This window comes from Mesocricetus auratus, unplaced genomic scaffold (genome assembly GCF_017639785.1).
Source record: "Mesocricetus auratus isolate SY011 unplaced genomic scaffold, BCM_Maur_2.0 Super-Scaffold_4256, whole genome shotgun sequence".
NCBI lineage: Eukaryota > Metazoa > Chordata > Mammalia > Rodentia > Cricetidae > Mesocricetus > Mesocricetus auratus.
This window is the reverse complement of record NW_024429182.1, coordinates 28,855,776-28,872,908: the sequence shown is the minus strand read 5'-3', so window position 1 is coordinate 28,872,908 and position 17,133 is coordinate 28,855,776. Positions and strand designations below refer to the sequence as shown.

Genomic DNA, 17,133 nt, shown 5'->3' with positions numbered 1-17,133 from the left:
TTTGTTTCACTGTTAGGGAGCTTTTGCTCAATGTATTTGGGACATAGAATCTAGTGGTTTTGCATTTTTAAGTAGTTCATTGACAGCAGTATAATACAGATTCCAATTTGCTATATCAATTCTTCCCCCACATTCATAAATAACCTACGAAGGATTTAAAGGTTACATCTATACAGATTATGAAAGACCAACACCCCCACTCCACCTCACAGGCATAGAAGTATCCTCCCCTGTGATGGAATCCAACAGAGGCTTTCTTCCAATTCTCACCTTAGAGAGAAAATCCCAAGGAAAAACTGTTAAGATGATACAAAGTTATGGGGCTACTTTAAATTTTGTACCGCTTTTTATTCTCAAATGATCAATGGTTACTAAGAAAAAAGAAGTTCTAAAATACTGTAATTCTCAAAAGTTAGCCTCAGTAAGGGAACACTAGAAGATATGTTCGTTCCATTCATCAGTTGGTCATTAACTACACCTACTGGAAAGATAACCAAAAACAAAGAAATAAATTCGAGTCTACTTAGATAGTTTCCCTTCAATCTTAACTTAATCTTTAAGAAAGTGATTAAATTTAAGTTGCGCTAAAGATTAAAGATATAAACACTTGTTGCCAGTAAGTCTGAATAATAAAAAGAATCAAACAAAATACAATGAAATGCAAAAAAAATGTTTTTAGGGTGTCACACTTTAGTAGTTCTATGTGGAGCTGTCTTGTACAGTCACTCAAATGGCATACGATAGTAACTATTTTGCATACAATATAGTTCTTTTCCCCTAAGAAGGGTACACTACCACTCAAGGCAATTTTATTCCAGTTTTCTTTATGTAACTGTGAAAAAAAGAACAGATGTTTTTCCAAAATTATTTAAACTTGGAAGACATCTTATCTATTTTCTCCAATCCCTCAGAATTAGAAAATTCACATGGCAATACCACCTCAACAATGGAGTCCTGAAAGTTATCAAATGAGGACCAGAGTTCAAAGCATGTTCAACATATACAATGTTTGTCCTACAGTGATACTACAAAGAATGTGCTTTCCTAGTGTTATTTTCTCTGTGGACTTTTATAAAAACATCAGTGTCCCCTGACATACACCGAGAGTCGTCTAAACATATCACATTCTACAGTTCAGTCCTGCTGCCTGGATTTCTTTAGACTTTCTCAAATAGAATGCTTAAGTAGAGTTATCAGCTGGATTGATCATACTCTATCTAAAAGCCTATTAAAATAGTCTTTTCATAAGAGCAGTTTGTTCTTAGTAACTCCAAAGTCCTGCAGATATGAAAATGACAATCCTATAGACTGTTTAAAGATACAAAATGCTGTTTCTGAGTTACATTTTCATTATGCAAAACTTGGCCCGGGAGAGATGGCCATGTACCTTGTTAGCTGAAACAGGCGAACATGCCAGTGACTGCAAATTAATTTACCAAAGAAAGCTCCAATGGATTCAGATCACTCAGTTACTGAGACAAATTGAAATCAGCTGATCTACGATGGTAACTTGGTAAGGCTGGGATTTCAAAAATATTTATCCTATCCGTATCAACTCTCCCCTACTCCACAGAATTCAAACTCCGTCAGCTAAGCCTTCAAATGATTCATGGGAGTCAACATGTATAGACTGGGCTTGTAAGTTTTCAAAAAGTGTATGTAGTATATACTCACAACACCCCCATCCAAGAAATAGAAGTAGAAATAACCAAATCTTTACTATCTCCTCATGAATTCCCTGTATTTAGGAAGTAAAGGTTTCCCAGGGACCTTCTGTTATTATGTAACACGTGTCATCCAGCCGTGTTATGTAGTTAAGAGCAGGACAACAGAATCCTCGGCTTTACCAATTATGTCATTACTATTAATTAAAATGCCATTCAGATGGTGTTCTGGTTCTGTTGCCGTCCTGTCCCTGCTGCTCGCTCTCCATATGGACTCTGGGGTTGAGTGTTGTGTAACAAGTTTCATTCAGTGTTCCCATCCAAGTTATGAATCCTACTGACATCAGAGCCACACTGCTCTGTAACATGCTAGAAAAGCGGCTGAGTGGCTGAGACCTGAGTATGAGGCACAGCATGGTCCACACGGGAAATAGCGTGGGCTTGACCACACTGGCCCTGAAAATACATGAGCCCTCTAGGGAAATGTTTATTAGTAATCATGTGAGAATTCTTTTAGAAAAACAAGTCATAGTCTCTCTCGGATATTAAGAAAACATTTCTTTTTAAGAATCAACAGACTAGGCTTCCATTTATGGATTGCAAATGTCATCCAACTCAAATTTTAAAAAAATCTTCTCTTATACATGTATATTGAATTATTCTTTTACACTTTGATGGTGACAGAACATCAGGTTTGAACGGTACCAGCGTGAAGTGCCGGCGGCATGTAGGAAAATCCAGGAGAGCCACAAGAGCGTGGAAAGTCAGGGTAATATCAACGCATTTCATTTCAGTCTGATGAGCCTGCGGTTAGGATTTTCCGGCTGGCCAGGTTGGCTGGGGCTTTGGGAAAAATGGGGTTCTGATTCCTCCATTCAACAGTCACTCACACACACCGTCAGACACACACCTGGGGCGCGTCCAAACTCTATGTACAGTAGGTGGCATATATGAACGTAGATGTATATTTTAAAAATACCTTGGCATCTGACAAAGACACGGATGTGCAAGGAGTCTGGCCCTGAGAAACGTGCACAGCCCCTCAAGAAGTGCCGTGAAAATGAGACATTTCTGAGGATGAGGACAGACATGGCAAACGGGAGGGGCAGGGGCCGACAGACAATACAGAGACCCGCAGCTCCCCACCGCCAGAGCGACACATGGACCCAGGCGCGTAACCCTGCTTACTGTGGGCTCTTGGGGTAGAAGGGCAGGGTCACGTGGCTGAGATCCTGGATGTCGAAGGCGGTGGGCTCCGCGGAGATCGCCTGGCGCTTGGTGCGCGGTTCACCCTGCAAGGTACTGGCGCTCTGCTTCTGCGCCTGCTGGGTGGCGGGCCGGATCACCGAGCGGTACTTGTCCAGTTCGTTCTGCAGCTTCTGGATCAGTTCGTCCTTCTGATCCAACTCCAGCTCCAGCTCATCGATGAGAGCATCCCGCTGCCTCAGCTCCTCGATCTTCTCCTGGAGCGCATACTGTAAATCCCGCAGGGTGCCCATGCTCCTCCGGGCTGCCGGGGGCTCCTTCCTGCCGCTGCTCCGCGTCTTGGGGCTTCCTCCCCTCTCGTATCAACTTTCCCTAAAGTCGCCGCTGCCTTGCGAGTGCAAAAGCTTCCTTCGACTTGAGACCAAAGCCAAACCTGGCTTCTGAGCATGCCCAGTCCGCCGCTCCAGCCACCGAGAGTTTCAGTGTGCAGATTCCACTTCTCCGGGCTTAGAGATGAGCAAAACAGGTCCAGCCCAGGATGAACCTGAAAGGCGGTGGGCGCCGCGGTGCCTGGGGGAGCAGAACCTGGAGGCGCAGTGACCCGCGGGCGGGAGGAGGGGACCTGGGCTTGGAGGAGGTGGCTGCTCAGCTAGGGTCACCAGAGCAGGGTGCTAAAGGAAGCCAGCGATGTGTGTGGGGAGCCTGATAAAGCTCGGGGGCGCTGGGGCTGTGCGGGCGGAGCAAGGCTGGAGCGCTACTTTGGAGGTGGAGAGGTGGGAGGGAAAGGACCGGGAGCAAACTGGAGAGGCATAAGCGGGCTCTGGCTCCAGAATGTGGAGCTAGGCAGCAAGGACTATGTATGCTAACAGCTCTGACTTCTGGAGGGATTGTGACCGCAGCCTCTCAAGGAAAGCGTTGTAACTGAGCTCTGGCTTCCCTCAAGCCACCCTTTCCACCTGGAGCGCCTCATACAGGTGTCTAAAGCTTGTAAAGAAACTTGCCTTCTCCGAACGTGAGAGCTAAGGTGCCTGGGAGGGATTCCCCTGGCATCTAGGAAGGTTAGGGGTGGGGTGTCTGACTTCCCCCAACCAAGCCTCCCACTCTCCTAGTCTCCCATTTTCTGCACTGGTCAAACTCAGATGAATGCAATCTTCTAGGAGCAAAGGCCAAATCCCAAACGAATTCGGGCCGCAGAAGGCCTCTCAGCTGCTCCCTGGTCCCTGCCATTTGTGCTAGCATCAGTTACTGAATGGTTCACTAGAGGCCTGGCTTCTTCCGTTTGCTGGATTTGGTGGAGTGGGTGGGGGCTTAAAAATCACAGCGGAGTTCCAAAACATTCTTGCAGAAAGGGAACCATATCTTTTAAATGCTACTTCAGTGGCAGCCCTGCAGTTAATGAGGGATCTTTGCCAACTTTGGAGAAGAGGTAAAATCGAAAACTGATGGGAAAACTACAGGAGCTATAATTGCACTGTACCCTCCTCTCTCTCTCTCTCTCTCTCTCTCTCTCTCTCTCTCTCTCTCTCTCTCTCTCTCTCTCTCTCTCTCTCTCCACACACACACAGGCCCTCTCAGTGGGGGCTAAAATTTTGGAAAGGAGGGGGGCAATCTATCAGTCCAAGAGTTGGTCTTTCATCTTGGGAACACTTATTTAGAACGCCCAAAATATTTATTTAATGCTTATATAAGTGTCTGATAGTTAATTAAACCTTCATCAGTTCTTCCAAATTTACAGTTTTTTTTAAATTAGGAGCTTTAATTTACTGTTCTTCCACACTCTTTGTTATAATTCTCAGTGTTCTATCTGTCCACCCTTTAACACTTAAACAAAAGAGATGGAAAATACATTAAAACCAAATTGCAGTACACAACTACTGCCTGGAATCTCAGATTAGCCAAGGACACAAATCTATCTTTTTTTAAAAAATTGCTCACTTGTTCCCTTAAGCACATGGCTTTCTGCATCTGAGCTTTACAAAACAGGAAAAAGAAAAACTAGGCACTGGCATATCAACAAGCTTTTACTTTTTCTTTTCTTTCCTTTTCTTCCTTCCTTCTTTCCTTCCTTTCTTTCTTATTTTCAAGTATGCTTTTTGGTAATTAGAGGCACAAATAAAAGGAGTATGAAACTCTACACATTTTCCACAAAGACTGTGATTTAATTCTCTCTATAGATGACATCATGTTCATTCTTTCCAGCAGGAAGCTTTGAAGTACATTTGCTTCAGAATGCGATATAAAAAGTCCACAGGACATGAAACATTTTCAAAAGATAGCAGTAAATAAGAGTTCTGAATTGCTGCTGTTTTCCTTAAAAGTCAACTGAGTGGAAGTACTGTGACGTCTTATGATGAATGGTATCCTTGAGCAGCATTCTTCTGGGACAATCTCCTCTTCCCAGGCAAAAGTCCAGCTTTAGTTAACCTGTGGGAACACTCTTCTTCCCTGGGAAAAATGTTTCATGCTATTTTTTCTTATAGATTTATTTTGGGGGTTAAAATGCCAGAAGTTTACATCTAAAAATGTATAAGAAGCAATAGATAAGAAAACTGTATTTTCAGTCATTCTTGAGGATTAAATGAGGTTACTTAATGTCTTACCGCAGAAGAGAGGGAACATACTGCCTTGCTTGTAAAAAACCTTGTCTATGTGAAAAAGAAGGGAAGAAAAAAGTAGTGAATTGCTCCCTACCCCACAAAAAGTATGTATAAAACATCACATAAGCCATAAAATAATCAGGATTTTTATCAAAATGAGGTTTTTCAATGCTAAACTGTATACTTTTCCTAAGTAAGAGAACTACCCACAAACTATAGCATGAATGCTGGTCACAGTCTCATTTAAAATAAAATTCTCAAAATTCAAAAAGTATTCCATGATGGATCTGACTTTAGAAATCAGGGGTCTGCTGCAAGAAACACAAAGAAAGTAAACAGTTGAAAAGAGCTGCTGATTTCAAATGACTTGACTTTGAAAAGGGCTCAAGGCACAGGATATATTGTTACATTTGCCTTTATTACAGAGAATATTGAATTTCTCCCAAGACCTTTATAACTTTGTGCAAAACTTAGAATTCAGAGATTTTCTCTGTAACAAGTAAGATCATGATAAATATTATAAACTGATTTTTTTAGGAATTGCATATACCATGGTGCACATGACATGGACGAGCAACAGACAACTCACAGGTGTTATTTCTTTCCTTTCACTACAGGAGTCCTGGGGGTTTGAACTCAGTTCCTTTGGCTTAGCATGTGTCTTTACCCACTAACACATCTCGCTGACCCTCAAATGAATGTTTTAATTAACTTGTTCAAGCATGGTTTTGGCTAGTTGTTTAGATTGTAAGTGATAAGGTTTTGTTTTGTTTTGGTATTGTTCTTGACCAATGCTAGGAAGAAATTTTATTTGAAATACCAAGGTCCTGAAAATTATTTTTCAAGAGATTAACTATTTTTATTCTGCATCCATAGTAAATATTTAAAAATATTTTTTTTAAAAATTGCGTTCATTTGTGTTTGTGACTCTCAGTATGCACACATGAATGCAGAGATTCTCACTGGTCAGAAGAAGCTGCCCTGAAGCTAGACCTTAAGATGGTGGTGAACTGGCCTATAAAGGTGTCTCTTTTGGTTTATTGCTTTTTTGGAAACAATCAACATTGGTTTCCTATGAATTAAGCACAATAATTTGAGCACTCACTCTTTTATTTCCTCATAGAATTAAATTTGTCTTATGATTGCTTTGGGGAGAGATAGTTGATTATAAAGAATCTACATTAGGGGCTAGGGAGATGACTCAGAGGTTAAGTTCAGTGGCTGCTCTTCCAGGGGACATGGGCTCAATTTTCAACAACACACAGTAGCTTGCAATGATCTGAGGCCCTCTTCTATCCTCCATGAGTACCAGCCATGTACACAGTATACTCACATACATGCAGGCAAAACACACACAGGCATAAAATTAAACTAAATTAAAATTGAAATAAAAATTTTAGTATATATCTAAATAGCTATAAGCAACAATTCTAATGGTTGAACTGTTTTAAATTAATGTTATTTCAAATAGTAAGTTCTGCATGGAAAAGAGAAGAAGAGAAAAAAAAAGGCATTGATGGTTTAAAAAAAAAAAAAACCTTCTTCCTTCAGTGACTTGGAAAGCCATAGTGCATTGCATTGAAATTGCTAATGTGCTTAGCACTTAATACTGAATTAGTGTCATGCCTGATATTAGCTAAAATGTATCCTCATAGTCGACGGCTCAAAATGGTGGTAAGTTATTGTTGGACCTTAGGCTAGAGCAGTCTTTATTAAAACCCAGGCACTAAAAGAATGAATGTTCTTTATGTACTCATTAGTAAGCTGTACATTTCTAATGCCAAAAGGAGAAGATTTTAAGAGGAAAAGGACTGTGTTCTTCACAAATGGAAATCATAAAATGGATAAAACATAATTTAAAATACTTTTTTAAGTCAAGTACTTGCTTGTAATCCCAGTACTTGGGAGATAGGGCACAAGGACCTTTTGTTCTGAACTAACTTGGAATACATAGTGAAATGATCTCCAAAAAGTCAAAAGTTCATTCACAGAAACACCTTTTATAATTTTTTCAAATTATTTGTTCTATTGTTTTTCTGTGCATGAGTGTTTTCCTGCATATATAGAAATTTGTATGAGTACCACATGCATGTACAATGCCCACAGAAGTCTGAAAAGGACCTGAGATCCCTTGGAACTGGGGGTATGGTTGTGAGCCACAGTGTGGGAACTGAGAACCAGCCCAAATCCTCTGCAAGTGCTCTAAATCTCTGAGCCATCTCTCCAGGCCTGCCTTGCAACATCCAAATGTCTCCCATTCGGGGTTAATGAATTACAACCTCCATTCCACTTCAGTGGTTCTGGCATATGAAATCTACATAGTTTCCTGATTTAAAGTATTAATATTTTCCACAAAATATTCTAAAATATTTCCTGTTAGTCCTTAATGGGCAGTGCCCATGTGTAATTCCATGAGGGCCTGTTACCTTGCTGGAAAATCTGAACTTTAAATTTTGTGTTTCATCAAACATCCCAGTAGGATGAAGTTCTTTATAACTAGTAGTGAACTTTGTTTTGCTCTTTAAAATAAGAATTTTAGCTGTCCATATTATGAGTTTAGAGGCTGTTAGAAAAGTGTTTAAAATGTTACAATTTTGAAAACTCTGAGAATCCCTGTGGTACTGACTAATTGTCCCAGAATCTCAAAAAGCAACATGTCAGGAACTGGAAAACAAAGGGAAACTTCTTTGTTTTTTACTATATGATTGCAACTCTAAATTATGTCATGATGATGAATAAACATATCTCTTGCTTTTAAATTTTAAGAAAGCAGGTTTGATATCAAGTGACCTGAGAGAGCATAACTCTGTGGTTAGTATTTTCCCTTTGTTATTGTTTTTGTTTTAAATTGTCCTTAATGGCTGGCAGGAATTGGCTAGCTTTCTTCTGGATGTCTTGACAGTCTAAATTTAAAGTAAAGAAAATCTACTTTTTACTAGTGAACCCATTGCCATTATTAAGGTAGGAAAGTACTGAAGATGGACAGTAGGAAATAAAATAGACCAGTGAATTAATATTTGATCAGCACATAAAATGACTGAATTAAGCCAAGAGAATTTCCTGCAATTGTGAAAGAGGAAATTGAGGAAGAATGGTCGCAGACAAAACAGACTTAGAAACTCCAAAGCTATTTTCACTCTCATTAACTTAACAGATAGGCAAGCATCCCTTCACTTTAGATTAAGGAAACTTTTATATTGTGACTTTCATACAATCATCTCAGATGCATGTTCATAAATTCATGTTTCTATTGAGAAGCAAATGAAGCACTAACCTGTGAGAATAAATGGACATCATTCCATTTCAGAGGCAAGATAAATACCTGATACTTAAGAGAGTGTCACTCTTGGAACAGGGTAGAAGCTCCAGGCTAGATCTCATACGACGTGTGAATTTGCAACTATAAAATTACCAGTTACCTACCCTAACGACACATTTAGAAAATATATTCAATAACTACTTTCTGATCTGGTTTGTATCTTGAAGACCTCAATTTGGCAAAGCACAGACTTTTAATCTGGTATATGAAGAATGCTCATAAAATCAATGTCTCAGATGTACAAGGCAGACGTGTACACATCTACTAAAGGCAGGGTTGAAAACATGGCTCAGCTATTAAGGTACTTTCCAGACACGCATGGAAATCCAAGTTTGGATCTCCAGCACCTATATCCGTGGAAAACTGCACGGGCCAGTCATCACTGCATGGGGCAGGTGAGGACAAAAGGATCCCTGGGACTTGCTATCCAATTGGTCTTGTGCAATCTTTATCCAGTCTGTGAGCCTTAGGCTAATTGAGACATCGTGTCTTAAAAAATAAGGTGGATGGCCAGGCAGTTGTGATAAATGCTTTTCATCCCAGCACTCCAGAGGCAGAGGCAGGCAGATCTCTGTGAGTTTGAGGCTAGCCTGGTCTACAGAGCGAGATCCAGGACAGCTAGGAATGCCACACAGAGAAACAAAAGCAAAAGCAAAACCACAAACAAGCAAACAAAAAAAGATGGAAGATGATAGAGGCAATAGAGGAAGACACTCCTTGTCTAATACTAGCCTCCACATACAAGCACACACACCCACACACAAACCTACACTCAGCCATGAGCACAGGCACATGTGTATTATTCCTCTCACACATAAAGAATACCCCAAACAGCAATCTGCACTGCCTAGCTTCAGTGTGCCAAAAGAATAAACAAGAGGGTTTTTTCACTCTTTTGTGTTTTTGCAGTATGTTCTGTGTCTGTCTTGAATCATTTCATTACACAAGAATGTTTTTCCTCAAAGATCAGACTAAGGAAGTTAATGTGGAAAATTCATCCAAGTTTTCCATAGAATATAATGCAGTCAAAATTTAATCTTCCTCACGAACGCATCGATGTTGACTACCCACCCATTTTAAGTGGAAATGATGACCAGTGAAGCTTCAAAACACTTGCTAGGGAAAAAGAGAACTCTGAGAAATGTGTGTGTTTACACCTCTGCACTGATATGAATCTGCCTCTGTGGGCAACAGAAGGATCCTCTCAGAAGGCAGGCAGATGCCCAATTTAATAGTATTCTGTATTCACTGTGTGGTTTCATTTACTGACACTCTCACACACAAGACCAGGAGGTTGAGGCAGGAGGATCCAGAGTTCAGTCTGTTCTTGGCTAGACATTTCCTCAAAGTTAAAACAAAAAATGGCAGCAACATCTGCTGTGATCAGACACCCCACAACTCCACTCCATCTTGAAGAAAAGGGGGTGTTTTCAGTCTTTATTAATAATGTTTATCATGGGGTTTTTATCCAGAATGAGCATCAAGATTGCTCAGCTCACCATCCTAGTTTCTATTCTGGACAAACCCAAAGGCAAGGGAATGAGAAAATTCACCCAAGTCAAGTCTGGAGCCAGACCCAATTCTCAGCACAGTGAAGGTTTTATGTTTGATTTTTAAAGAAATTGGTGAATTGTATTTAATTACATATTTATTCCCATTTCTTGCAAATAATCCTAGTGATGATCTTGGTGGTACTCAAAATAATTAGTACTTTAAATAATTATTTGAGATAGGCTGACCTGGAACCCACTGTGTAGCCAAGACTGCCCTTAAACACTTGGTCTTCCTGCCTCTGCCTTCTCAGCGCTAGGGTTACAAGAGTGGGCCACTGAAGCAGGCTTGAATATGACAGTTTCAACTGACTGACCTGTGACACACTCATCAAAGGTGTTCTATCTTAACAAAATTTTTACAAAAATTCATTTATCTTATGTGTTTCTGTACATTATTTTAGCACATTTAGGCATATAGTGTCTTTTCATCTGTATTATGATTTGGGTACCCCTTAATTATCATTAGTGGTATATGGGTGACTAACCACCATCTTCTCATGCTATATGAAAGTAAAATATATTCTTTCATCATATTTATTTAATAATTGGTTCCATACAAAGTGATAGGCTTCATTATGACAATTTTATAGATATGTATAATTCATTATATTTTGTTCTCATCCATTCCCTTCACTAACTACTGTCCCCCATGATGACTGTTCCTCTGCAGCTGGTTGTCTTCTCTGCTATAGTCCAGCTTTCTAATTTCTTTTCTTTTTTGTTTATTTTTTTGTTTTGTTTTGTTTTTGTTTTTCAAGACAGGGTTTCTCTGTGGCTTTGGGCTGTCCTGGAACTAGCTCTTGTAGACCAGCTGGTCTCAAACTCACAGAGATCTGCCTGCCTCTGCCTCCTGAGTGCTGGGATTAAAGGCATGCGTCACCCACCACTGCTTGGCCTTAGCTTTCTAATTTCTTGTCACACACATTCATGACTCTATTTCCATCACCTACTTTAAGATCTCTTACTCCCCTCTATGATCTGCTTCCTAGTTTCATATCTCTCTCTCCTGCATATACTACAGAGACACACACACACACACAAGCATGTGTGAGCACAATGTGAAACACACACACACATACATATAATAGGTTCCACATAAGAAAAACATGTAGTATGTGGTGATATATTATTTATGGTTTATTAAAGATTGCCTGAGGATTTAGAAAGCAAAGTCAGCCACAAGCCATAGAAGCCAGGAACACACCTTTAATCCCAGCAGCCAGAAGCTAGGAGGTGGTGGCATTCAGGATTAAGGGGTAAACAGATCTCTCTGAATTCAAGATTACCCAGGTACACATGAGATTGAATCAGTGTAAAAGAGTAACAGATCGCATGACTTTAATCTCAGCACTAGAGGGGTATAAAAGATAGAAGAGTCTTCAGTATTCAGTATGAGGCATTCATTCTCCAACCACACTGAGGAAAGGTTACAGTCTAAGACTTGGTGAGAGCTCCTGGAGACAGGATTCAGCCCATTCAGCCTGAGTTAGAGGTGAGAATCTAGTGGCTGGTTGCTTTGCTCTTCTGATATTCATCTTGAAGCTTGAACCCCGATATCAGTCTGGTTATTTTATTTATTCATGTCTTTCTTAGTCTTGTTTATTCACACAATATACAATTCATCCATTTTTCTGCAAAGGTCATAATTTAATTTTTCTTTTTGGCTATGTAAAATTCAGTTCAGTTTATGTACTGCATTTGCTTATTCATTCTGTTAGTGCAATGCCACTCTTATTTTACCTAATCTGTTAATAGGCATCTAAGCTGGATGTTGTGGAAAAGTACAGCTGTAAGCATGAATGCTTATAGTATATATGTGGTATCATGTGTCAGAACACTTTGGGTATATACTGAGTGGTGGTATAGCTGGGCCATATGATATCTCTGTTTTAATTTTTTTGAGAACCCTCACCAGGCCTTGGTGGTGCACACCTTTAATTCCAGCACTCGAGAGGCAGAGAGAGGCAGATCTCTGTGAGTTTGAGGCCAGCCTGGTCTACAGAGAAAGTGCCAGGAGAGGCTCCAAAGATTACAGAGAAACCCTGTCTCAAAAAAATCAAAAAAAAGTGAGAAAGAGAGAGAGAGAGAGAGAGAGAGAGAGAGAGAGAGAGAGAGAGAGAGAGAGAACCTTCTATAGTTATTTCCACAGTGGTTGCACACATTTTCACCTCCACCAACAGTGAGTAAGTGTCTCTATCTCCCTATGCCAGTATTTCTTGTTATTTGCTTCATTTTATGTTAGCCATTCTGACTGGTATAAAAGGAATCTTCAGCTTTGGTTTGCATTTCTCTGAGAACATCAAACAATGTATAAGTACTTATTGAACATTGTATTTCTTCTTTGGTGAATTTTTTATGTGCTCACATGCTTGTTTATTGACTGGGTAATGGTTTTGGTGAAACAAATGTTGCAGTTCTTAATATATCCTAGATATTTATCTGTCTAATATATACTTGACAATGTTTTTTAACTATTCTGTAGATGGTATCTTCACTTTGTGGCAGTTTCTTCGGCTTCACAGAAGCCTTTTAATTTCATATAATTACATGAAGTCTTGGGATTATTTTCGGTTGAGGCAGTGTTTGTAGTGGTGCTGACTTTTTACTTGGCCTTTCTAGCATTACCACACACAGAAGCTTGATTTGGTTCACATGAAAATCCTATCTTACTTCTCTTAGTAAATAAAAGTCATTGGGGATAATTTATATCACTTCTGTTGGGGATAACTTACATCATTTCAATCTGATATAGAAAATAAAATATTTTTAAAGTCTTTGAAAAGTCTACCCAGGTCTCTAATTACAGGGAGCTTTTTGTGCTACTATGTGACTCCATGTGATGATAAAAAAAAATTGCAGTGTATGTCTGTGCCTGTGTCCCAGACTGTGCTTGACAGACACACCCACGACACTGTGGAGAGAAAGGGAAAGCTGCTGTACTGACTATTCTACATTCTGGTAAAAGCTGATTGGCAAAGGAGGCAGACACACACAAATTATTTATACTTCACCCTCTTTGGCAAAGATATTAACAGGGAAGAGGCATCCCAATGACTTTTTACTCCTCGTTAGATACAGCTCAACCCTCTGCCCACTACAAAGGCTTTAAAGTCATTGAAATATAAAAGATAATTATTGCAAGAAAAATCAAGTTTGTCTCAAACATCTAAGAAACGGATTGTAGCACCCTGGAAGCTCTCTGTGAAGGCATCAAGAACTCCTAATTCACATGTTATGAGTTGATTGATGCCCTGCAATCATATGACTGATAGTGAGTCATTAATATTTTTAAAGAACTATTTTTAAATATATGAAAATGATGTTCACCAAAAAGAACACAGTAAATGAATATTTCAGATCTAATGTGAAATCTCATGATTTGCATTCCTATGCTGACTGTGTAAAAGTTCACTGAGTTGTTTTTATAAACTTTGAGTCTCGTTAGTTTGGGCATGTAATGTTTCTACTTATGAGTAAATTTTCCTATAATAAAGTTTGTAAAATTAAAACATTTTTCAAAGTGTATTAAACCACCCAGGTTCCATAAAACTCAACTGTCAAAAAGACAGACAACCAAGTACAAACTCTAAGCACCTCCCCTGCTTCTGAGATTCCTTGTGGCTTCTGGATGTATAGCAGTGTCTGCAATCAGAGCATGAAGTCCTGGTCCCACCAACACCACTAAGTACCAACATCCCCTCTTACAGCCACAATTTCCTCAATAGATAGCCACAGCCAGTTTCATGACAGAAAAACAGGAGTTGTACTGCCATTCAAGCTACTATCAAATGATATCTGTTTAAAATGAGGCTGTGTTAAGAATAGATTCAATCCCAGCTGGGATTAACATATGAAGCAGGCTTCTTTCAAATTTAAATTTAAAAAATTAAAAAAATAATAGATTAAAGGAAAAATTACCATGATATCAAAATTAAGAGAGTAATTGGTTAACAATTAATTATATAATCCTTATATTGTCCCTTTTGGGTTTCAAGTGCCCAAGCACTGAGCAATTTCATCTTAGTATTTCCATGTTTTTCAATGGTAATTCTCTTCTCTCCCAAGAAACACCTTCTTTTGATTCAATACCTCAATAATTTCATTCTTCAGGTCTCACTTTAGATAGTTATTCCTATAATTCTTCCGAATCATTCCATGATATTTCCCCTACCGTTGCACTTACCGTGACACATGAGCATGTAGTGTGGATATTTGTTCAATAAGTAACTTCTCCTATTAGACTGAAAATGCCTGAAAGCAAGGATCTCTACCTATTTTGTTCACCAACATCTAGCATGAGATCCTATCTATGTATTTGTCAATTGCACTGAGAAAATAAAGAAAAGAATAAATTAATGAAAATCAATATCATCTACCAAGAAAGGTGGGTAAAGAGACAATTCTTCTGTTATATGGTGAAATGTATGATAAATGATATATATCAAAGGCTGAATAATAAACCACATATATTAGGGCCTTAGTTTATTTCTTTTTCAGAATAAAAAGCTCAGACATCACATGTTGAACTACAGAACTAGCTGCTTAAGATATGTATATAACTGTGGTTTCTTCTTTTTGCCTTGGAATTTTTCTAGAAAATAATGCTTCTCTATATCCAACCATTTCTCCAGATTACAGCAAGACAACTCTCTACCACACTGAATCGCCGTGATCTCATATTTCTTGTTAGGCTAATGGCACACTGCCTTTGTGGTCTACTGGCACCTTCATGGCTTAGTCATTGATCAATACCAATCTTATTTCTTCCACAGTTGCAGGTTCACCTTCAAAGGCTATGTAGGAGTTAGCCTCATTGAGTAGTGCTTCTTAACATGAACCACTTTCCAAAACTATTATGTCATATGATATTGTTTTGGAATCAGGGACTTCCCATTAACAGACTAGTTACATCAGTGATCAGTAACCAACCCATGTGTCCCATGGGATCATTTCATTTATAGCAACTTTGGAAGTTCATTTATAGCAACTTTGGAAGTTCAGAAGGAAGAAAGATTCCAAGCAAACATATATACAAGAAGCAAATGTATCTCTCTAAATATTTTTTCATTCCCCATCAGTTTTTAAAATACAGAGGAGAGGGGTCTGTCTCTTATCAGATTTATTCCTCCCAATAAAATAATAATATTACCACCATTATCAACTGAACATTGATGCCTTCGAATGTTGGTGATACCTCTAGAGCTGTAACACTGTGTTAAATAGCCATTCAATTTAATCAAACGACAATTATATGCTGTGCGGACGTTAAACAAGCAGTATTTCCTAGGTCAAAAGTTTTCTGTTCATCTTTAAAAGTGGGAAAGAGGCTGATAAAATTCTTCAGTTTTACTATAATTATCTATAAGAGAGAAATCTTGGGACAAGCCTTAAAGGCTTTGATACTTAAACCCCACATGTCTCTATAATGAAGCTAAAATACACACGTATGTATTTGCCTTACTGTTTAAGTGGTAATGTCAGTTTTTGATTTGCAAGTGTAAGAAACTTCTGGATCATTGGAAAAACCTGAGTGGAAACAAACAGTTGAATATAAGAATCTCTTAGCATCATATACTTTCGCTGCATATTCTTTTTTAAAGCAACATTTGAAGGGGGAATACATATGAATAATAATATTTAGTTGCTATGAAGAAAATTATCTTATGAATCTACAGCATCTATACTTTCCTCCTACACAGAAAACACATTTTTTCATTTTTAATTATTGTTTAATTTCTAATTAAGATATGTCACTTTTAAAGTACAAAATTAAAGTATTACATGATTTTAAAATGTACATTTATTTACACAGTTCATTTTTAAATACACTTCCACAAAAAGTATATAGCGAACAACACGTTCTTCACATTTTTGTTAGTCATTAAATAGCTAATTTCTAACAGGCAAAATACAGAACTAAGGTACAATTGCACCCTCTACTGTCCAAATTTTCTATTCCACATCAAGCAAATCCCTACATATTTGTTTAAAATGTTGATCAAATAAGGAATAGACAAATCAAAATAGTTTCCTTTGACATTATTGGGAATGTGCTGAAAAACTTAAGATAGAGCTCCTAAATTTCCTTCAGTGGTGCAATAAAAATGCCATTTATATAGTTAGCTGTGACTAGATAATGTAGCTCAAAGTACTGTCACTTTACAACCTTACTGATGATACTAACCATCTTTTAAGCATTGGTCCAAACAGAGAAAGACCTCAATTTATTCAAGTCAAAAACTGAATACTTTACTAAGTTTGCCCACTTTTTTTTCAATTAAATATCAGGAAAAAAACTGATTAGTCTCTAAAACTATACTTTAGAAAGCTGGGGTTTAGTTCCTTTTATTATTCTCAATATTTAATATACCTAAATCTAGGATAATAGCCTATCTGCATTTTCTCTTAAACCCTAGACTTTTTATTCAAAGTAAGTAATTATCCAGATTTTTTATTAATTTTTTTATTTTTAAGTTTAAATTTAGATTAGAAACATAGTTGGTTCACAAGTCAGTTCCAGGTCCCTCTGGCTTTCCCTCCCCTCCTCCCATGCCCTCCCCACAACTCCCCCATTATCCACTCCTTTCCCCAGGGAGGGTGAGGCCCTCCATGGGAGTGTCCATAGTCTGTCATTTCATCCAGGGCAGGGCCTAGACCCTCCCCACAAGATTTCAGGGTGAGAGTTCATCTCACATTGTTGGATATTATCCAGATTTTATCAAGGTTGTTTCTCTAGTAATGGATCTCTGTTAATGAGCCACACACACTCACCAAGTAAAAACAAAAGATGTACA

General features: G+C 38.6%; 1 protein-coding gene across 2 annotated transcripts in view; it reads right to left on the bottom strand.

Annotated features, from left to right (window-relative positions):
* Prkg1 (protein kinase cGMP-dependent 1) overlaps window positions 1–17,133 on the bottom strand; it is a 1,145,204-nt gene that overhangs the window by 1,064,459 nt on the left and 63,612 nt on the right. Inside the window, exon 1 of one of the 2 annotated variants that reach the window (XM_040745622.1) lies at window positions 2,853–4,308. The exons of the other annotated variant lie outside the window; for it this stretch is intronic. Coding sequence (XP_040601556.1) covers window positions 2,853–3,163 — 311 coding nt within the window. The 5' untranslated portion in view covers window positions 3,164–4,308. Of the gene's footprint in view, window positions 1–2,852; window positions 4,309–17,133 lie in introns of those variants that run through there. 2 annotated transcript variants of the gene reach the window in all.